The following is an 8,125-nucleotide window of genomic DNA, read 5'->3' as shown; positions in this document are numbered from 1 at the left end:
TAAACAATTAAAAAAATCAATAAAAATTGATATTTTAATGAAATGCGTGTAAAATTGATAATGTAATGACCTATTTCAACCCGTTTAATATTAAGCAGGTTAGGTTGACTGACATAAATTCATTCTATTTAACCCACTTAAAAAAACACCTAATTAATATTGTTATAAATTTAATACAAACTTATAATATCAAAGTTCAAAATAATATCAAATACTTAAAACACATAGTCCAAAAATTCAAAATAATATCAAAGTAATTAATAAATATTAAGTCCTTAATGTAGTACCATTCATCTAGAAATAAGTTCTTTATATCTCAAAAATTGATTGGTGAAATCTCGGATGGTTGAATAAGGAATCTAGAGTTCAATCTCCGTCTACACCAAAACTAATTGGTGTCTTGGTCTAATGATAAAGGTTATTATTACGAACAAACGTCATAGGTTAAAACTATCTCCAAAAAAAATCCCAAAATAAGTGCATATACCTTGATCCAAAATCAAAATAACATAGTTTTTATATGAAGGTTAAGAGATTAGTTTGTAAAGTTTCAATTTACAATTATATCACTTATAAGTTTTTTTAATTATTCACTTTTCTTTTTTAGTTTAAAATATAGGTTAGATATAAAAAGTTATTTGATAAATTTAAAATAATTATAAAATTTATTTGTTATATGATGAGTTAAATGGGTTGTGTTAAACATGTCAATTAAACTACATAAAAACTCATCTCATCTCCACCAAAATAAATTTATATAAAAATAAAAAGATTTCCCCCCTTTTATTTACCTAAGATATATTTCTCCCCCACTCCCAAAACTCTTCATATTTCTTACACAACCTTAAATCGGTTAAATTTTTATAATGATTATTATTACTATACCCCCCCTCAGCCTTGAAATTCTTGTTCCACCCACGTCTACATGTTTCACAACGAAATCTCCCATTGCACCCACCAGCCCTTTTATCATAGCCTAGTTGCTTCCAATATACCTGCCTTAATGAAATAAATAATATAATATAATAAATGAAAACACAGAGAGAGAGAGAGAGAGAGAGAGAGAGGGAGGGACCAATTCTTTTGTTTTTTTCTTCCCTTCTTTTTATAAAAGAACCCAACTTCGAATTAAGCTAAGATGAGTATTGCAACGATCATTACTGATAGGAAAAACCTTTGGAACAAGAAAGCATAAAAAAACAAAGGCCTTTTTTTCTGTTATCTACCCCCACCCAAAAAAAAATTTATAAAAAAAATGTGGGTGTGTCAAAGAATCAGTTTCTGATTAAATTATTAACAGAAAAATTGAAGAATTTAATCAATAAAGCAGAGCAAGATTAGCATTATGAAGCGTTTTTGCCTTCTTGAGGTGCTGGAGCTGTCCAATACTGCTTGACTGCCAATAAAATCTTCTCTCTCTGAAGGGGTCCCTTTTCATGGTCTACAATTCTGCTATCCCATTGCATTGCATCTACTATGCTCTTTATTTTTACCAAGTAATCTACATCATCTCTGAATATCACACTACCTTCTGGCCTTAAAATCCGATCCATCTCTAAAAGAATATCTTCCATATCACATCTGCAACGCAATTAATTAGTGACCAATTTCAATTCCATAATGTCAAGTAATTGATGTGCAATGATATAAACAAATATATAGTTTAAGTTCTAATCTCCAAGGAAAATACTATTATTAAGCTAATGTTACCTGTCTTTGTAGAGGCTAAAAACTGAATCAGCATGGATGAAGTCGTAAGTACGCGGGTACGTGGACATGGCCTCGCACCTAAGAGAAGACAAGTTATTAGCAATAATTCTTGTTTGCCAAGTAAAATGGAGCAGAGGATAGAGTTATTAGCAACAATTATGAAAATTACAGAATATAATAGCAAACTTCTAGTTAAAATTTTATAATGCGGATAGTTTAACTATGTAATTGAAATTCAATTTGGTGAGCTAGGAGAAATTTTTTAATATAATGTTAAGGATAACTTTTTATCAGTTATAATTGGATTAATATCACTTTCACTTGAGTCTAATTATGAGTACTATATCTCAAAAAAAAAAATGCTGAGTACTAATATCACTTTTATTATACATAAATCACAACGGGTCATATAAACAATTGTGAATATATATATAGTTTCCTTAAATATAGGGTTTCTTAAAGATATTGAAATTGCTATTGTTTGTGAAAAGGTTGGTTGCCTTGGTATTTAAGACAAAACAACAATGATCCTCTTGGAAGTTTCTAGAAAAGTAAGAAAAGTGAAGACAACAATCAAGAATTGCTATCGAATTTCCATTTGCTTTTTGCAGTTGTTTATGTTCTACCTAAAGTATCACACTTCACACATTAGTTTAATAAGCAAAATAAAGCCACTTTCTGGGCAACTTCTTTTATAAGTGCCTTTGATTGAACCATTGGATAATTTTATTAATTAGAGAGAAAAAAGCATACCAATTTTGATATGTTCCAATCAATCCACGTTCAAAGATGACTCCAAGGGTATTGATCTCAGCCTCAACAGGTACAATGTTCATAACCCACACTGGATCATCAACTAGTGCAGCTGCAAATCCTCCTAAGTAAGAATTCATATCCAGCAAGTTACGGTACCTGCCAGGCTCAGCTAGTTGATAGTCCAAGGTCTTATAATGTGCTACTCTATTTTTCCATAGCTCTGTATTTTCTGTGAAAGTCTCAGCTGTAATTCCCTTCAAAGTTCCTTCACTAATCCTTGGTGGAATTGTATTTAGCCTTTCTGGCCATTTTGCTAATGTCCCACCTGACACTTCTTTAATGTCAGAAACTTCAGGAAGTGGGGTCAAACATTTATCCATTTTAGTGTACCTGCAAAGGAGCGGGTGATATTAGACTCAAAGGAACAGAGCAAATGATGATTCAATTAGTGCATTAAAATATTCTTTCAACTTATGACTTTAAAGTTGCAATCTTTGAAGCAACCAACCAAACAATTAAACAAACAATGGTGATGAAGTAAAGGTCAAGGCATAAGAAAAGCATCAATACAACAAAAAATGTTTAGGTGGTGGTTGGATATGTTAGACCTAAAAACAAGGTGGATTTCAAGTCCACAAACAACTAGCTAAGAACGACATCTGATTCGCACTGCCTTTACCACTCAATCGGTTTTGGTATCACTGCTAAAGTGTTCTCTAGCAGTGAGAAGAACCTGCTTTAGCCATTTACTTGAAGAGCCTACAAAAAGCAGATTTCAATGGGGCAGCCAATAATTAATATTTATTTACAACTAGAAGTCAATCATTTATTTTATTTCTTCAAAAACTCAAAAGAAATCAACCAAAATCAACAATCAAAGCTTAGTCCTAAAATTTTAGGGTCAACTATGCATCCTTAACAAATTAATTAAGGTTGACCACATATATAGTGGACACTGCAACATGTATCTATAGTGGACCTATCCATAATAGAGTGACTAAATATTAGTCTGGTCGTCACAACCCTCCTATTTTTTTAGGCTTAGAACCCGACATTATTTGAAAAGGAACAAAAAAATAGTAACACATTAAAATTAAAAGAGCCACATTATTACCAAGCCTTGTCTGGATCCTGTGCCTGGCAGAACTGTGGTTTCTTGAAAACCTTCCTATTGATCTTGCAATGGATATGATTAGTGGGTTTCTGCCAAATAGCAAGGTCATCCTTCTGTTTTAGTTTTTTCCAGCATAGACTTTTTGCTACATTCTCAATACCATTCTGTTCTGCCTTAAGATCTTGCTGTGTTCTGTTCCAACCTTTCCAGTGTTTCTCCCAGTTTATTGGTGGCCCAGACAGAATCCAATACCCACCGGGACGTAAAATTCGATCAACTTCAATTAAATAAAGCCCATCTGCACATCCATAATTTAAAAAAAAAAAAAAAAATTATAAGCAAGAAAAAAAAATTTCAAATACTAAATGAGGAAGTAGTGTAGTACAGATAGAAATGAAGAGCTTGGATTACCATACTGGCCCCAAGGAATGAGGCAACGTGAGCAGTGAGCCATGTCAAAGGCTCTTGAAGGATAAGGAAGCCTAATTGAAGCAAGAACTCCAATCAATGCTGGTACTCCTCGTTCAAGAGCAAATTGGACCTGAGCTTCATGTGTATCTCTTGGTGCAAATGACACTGTAACAATGTTACGTGAAAGAAGATATGCTCCCCAACTAGCAACCTGAATAATTTTTAGGCCAACAAAAAAAAAATGTCATTCTTGGTGGGGTTTTTTTTTTTTTTTAATCTAATTTTTTAAACAAAAATTAATCACAAGCAAAAGTCATGACTTGTGTGGTTAACGACCTTGATTAAAATATAACTTAAACATATGGGAAAGTTTAAATTGGTTACAAAGTAACTTGTGAATTAAGAGTGAATGGATGGAGTAGTTACAAAAACGCTATGATTATGAGAAGGTTGATTAATATAATTAAAGACCATATTAATAAAGATATATATTAATTAATTCTATGACATTGTGCGTTGAACAAACCAATTTGGTTGGCTCTTTATTAGTGCAAGTTGAGTAAAAACATCGTTTCTATGAGCTAACGTCTCTCCACCAATTAAGAAAATTTAAAGTACAGAAATTTAGGTTTCTCATGAATTATTATACTTTACTTTAAATAGAAGAATTTATAATTTATTTGTGAAACAAATTCCAAAGTTTCTTGTCCTATGAAAAAAGAATTAAAAAAAAAAAACCATAAAATTGATTTTCAATATCTGTCTTTGACAGGAAAATTCTACCAAACTTCTAGTAGTGAGATCTAGCACAGTTCAAAGAAATGGGATTTGATTAGGATTTACCTAAATTAGACATGGAGCGTCAAAAAAATGAATATACACCTAGTTCTGAAAATCCATTGCACCTATCTTACATTTCCTTAAAATGAGCGAATCCCATTAAATACTAGTTTAGCATTGATTCTATCAAATAAATAAATAAAAACATTGACAATATTTACAAATTTGTCTCTTGATTTTTCTTTTATTAACCTTAATGAGTCGAGCAATATACTAAACCTTTTATTACCTAACCAAAAAAAAAAACTTTACGATACCAGTCCGGCAATGACAAGTGGACCCATATCCATCGAACAAAAACACAGCAGAATTAAATTTATATAAATAAATGAGATCAACATTTAAAACAAAAAAAATTGAGAGAAAATGGGGATTAATATCTTTGAGGATTTATCTTCTTTAATGGGAAATAACATTAAAAAAAAAATTCAATAAATCCATAGACTTACTGAACAGTGAACAGTGTGAAAGATGCAGCGTTATACCATTACAATATTTATATAATTACAAAAGTAACCAGAGAACTTTATATAAAATCCATAACCTTTACTGAATTATTTTATTATTCACAAAAATTAGAATCAAGGAAAAATCTGAATTCTCCATATCCCAACAAACAAAAAGAATTGCTTTTTGTGCACTCCATTGCTGCTTTTTTATTCAAGACCTTCTTGAATACTATTCTATAGGTATAGAAAAAGTTTAAACAAGGAAACAATTAAATTCAATAATTTCTTCCAACTCAATTTTCTTTTTTCATAACCTACTTTCCATCTTTTCAATCCTTTCCTATTTCAAAATCAAAACATTCACATTAAACAAAAAGAAGAAGAAGAATTTTATCACATGCAAGGCCAATACAATTTCTGTTTAACAATCTAATATTCTATGAAGTTGTTGTCACTTGTCAGAAACTGGTAGACCAACCGGTTCATAAAGTCAAAAAAAAAAAAAAACTCATAAAACTATGAAAATTCTTTTTTCCCTTTCACCTATAATAACTATGAGTCAATGACTGAGTCATTGATCACTATTACTGCAACAAAAAAATACAAAAAAAAAAAAGAAAAAGAAAATGAATCAACCACTCGTATATACACAAATACACACACATACATATATATATATATATATATATATATATATACACACTCATATACTGAAACTTTGATAAAAGAAAATTAATCTTTAATGAAAGAAACGTAATGGGGCATGAGAATTGTACGTACCCCACAACCAGTATCAATGGCGGTTCTTATGGAACCATCTTTGAGATTAATCAACCTGGAAATATCATCAATGTACGCATCGGCACCATTGGGGAACATGGTCCCACCGCCAGGGAACTTGAACCGGTCTCTCTCGAACCGAACCCAATTCTGCTTCTTCTTCTCGAACGTCAACCACTTATGTGGCACGTTAGCGTACCAAACGTTTTCTCTGCTCTCAGGCCAGCGAAACGGCGCCGTGTAGCCATGTGGGGCTGGGACACGACACTTGAGAACCTCGTTGGGTTCGGGGCAGTGTCTCTCTCTGTATATCAACATGTCTCTGTCGAACTTCAGGGACCTTTTGGCGTCCTCGCATGGCGTGTACTCTGAGAGCTTGGCATCGCAGGGTGGGAGGTGGAGGACACGCGCCGCCGTGGGCGGTGGGTCTGCGGCCATGTGGTGGGCCCTGAAGTCGAGAGTGATGGTGTTGGGTGTTGTGGCGATGAGGGTTTGGAGGGAACACTGGGTGGCTGCGGCGGAGGAGGAGGAGGAGGAGGTGATGGGGATGGTGGTGGAGTGGGTCCAGATTCCGATGAGGTAGAAGAAGGAGCAGAGGATAGCTATGAAGGTGAGGTAATAGAGATTGGCTCTTTGGGTGTTGAAGAACCAGAGATGGTGCAGTGGGTTTGGACAAGCCATCGAGACCAAATTTACCGAACCAAACCCCTCTATGTGAGAGAGAGAAAGAGTAGCGTACGACTGTGTGTGTTTGTGTTTGTGTCTGTGTCAAATATATATAAAGAGAGAGAAAAAGAGAGAGACGACTGACCCATTGAATTTCCCATGCTTTGATTTTATTTTGTTTTTTTCTTTTTGGAAATTACATAAAGAGGAAGTTCAGGGGAAATTACATAAAGACTAAAGAGGATTTAAGTCTATACCATTTTCTAGATTAGATTCCAAATATTTAAGATTTATCAATTTAAGTCTTAAAAAACGTATTTTGCTCTGTTTGTTTTGTGGCTGCTTATATGTTTGTTAAATTTGATCAAATTTGAAAATGCTTTCCTAAAATTCTTTTGTCAAATATTTTACTAAAATAAATTAGTAAAATATTTTATAAAAACACACTGAGACTCTCTCACAGTCACACATCTAGTGACTAGGCCACTAGTTTAACACCGGTCTAGTGGGCTAAGCTATCAATTCGGTAAGTAGAGTTGCCGAGGGTGGTTGGGAGATACTAATTTTGGTGGTTTGTGCTTTAAAAATTTTATGTTAAGCCAAATACAAAAATATTTTCAAATGTTGAAAACATTTTAGAGCGGAAACAAACAAAGTGTTAAATTTGTGAAATCACTTCTATTCTCAACATTAATAAAAAAAAAAAAAATTTTAAGTGAAAAGTAATTTATTAAATTTTACATTTCATATAGGATTATTCAAAAATCAATGTTACATAGCATAGAAAGGGATACCACTGTTTAGATAAATAAATGTTTGCTTAAAGTGGCAAAGTGATTGCCAAAAAATTAAAATATTTGATATAGGTGAAATACAAATTTTTATCAATGTTTTTTTTTCTGACTATTTGCTAGTGCTCAAAATAATGGAAAATAATAATAATAATAATAATGAACATGGGGCTTCAAAATGAAACAACTTCATAAATTTGGAACTTTAATTGAGAAAATTAAGAATTAAAGACCTAATCTTTAATTGAGAAAATTAAGAACTAAAGACCTAATCTAAAATAAGATAAAACGGCTAAACTTTTTATATGATTTTTTTGTGCAAAAATACACTTTACACCCTATAATTTCGATCAATTGTCATTAGTCCACTAAATTTAAAAATTGTCATTTCAATTCGACTTTGATCAATTGTCATTTTAGTCTACTAAATTTATAAATTATCATTTACCAAGTTCAAAAGTTGTCAATTTCTTATTTAGATAAAGTAATAAAATTATTTCTTAGTGTCGAAAATGTGAAACAATTTTGTTTTAAGAGAGTTAACAAGACCATTTTGACAATAATGGATGGAAGAACTAAAGTGGATGCACTAGCAAAATTTTAAAATA

At 32.3% G+C, this 8,125-nt stretch overlaps 1 protein-coding gene across 1 annotated transcript; it reads right to left on the bottom strand.

Annotated features, from left to right (window-relative positions):
- Window positions 1-1,262: 1,262 nt before the first annotated feature.
- Window positions 1,263-6,821, bottom strand: LOC142637849 (putative methyltransferase PMT15). The gene is made up of 6 exons (XM_075811807.1): window positions 6,061-6,821; window positions 3,992-4,202; window positions 3,581-3,878; window positions 2,464-2,856; window positions 1,711-1,788; window positions 1,263-1,581 (listed from the first exon to the last, which is right to left on the bottom strand). The coding sequence occupies exons 1-6, from the start codon at window positions 6,739-6,741 to the stop codon at window positions 1,344-1,346; spliced, it is 1,899 nt and encodes a 632-aa protein (XP_075667922.1). The 5' UTR covers window positions 6,742-6,821; the 3' UTR covers window positions 1,263-1,343.
- Between the last annotated feature and the right edge of the window lie 1,304 nt (window positions 6,822-8,125).

Source organism: Castanea sativa, chromosome 6 (assembly GCF_040712315.1).
Source record: "Castanea sativa cultivar Marrone di Chiusa Pesio chromosome 6, ASM4071231v1".
Lineage (NCBI taxonomy): Eukaryota > Viridiplantae > Streptophyta > Magnoliopsida > Fagales > Fagaceae > Castanea > Castanea sativa.
Note: the sequence above shows the minus strand (reverse complement) of the source record. Positions and strands in the feature narration are given on the sequence as shown.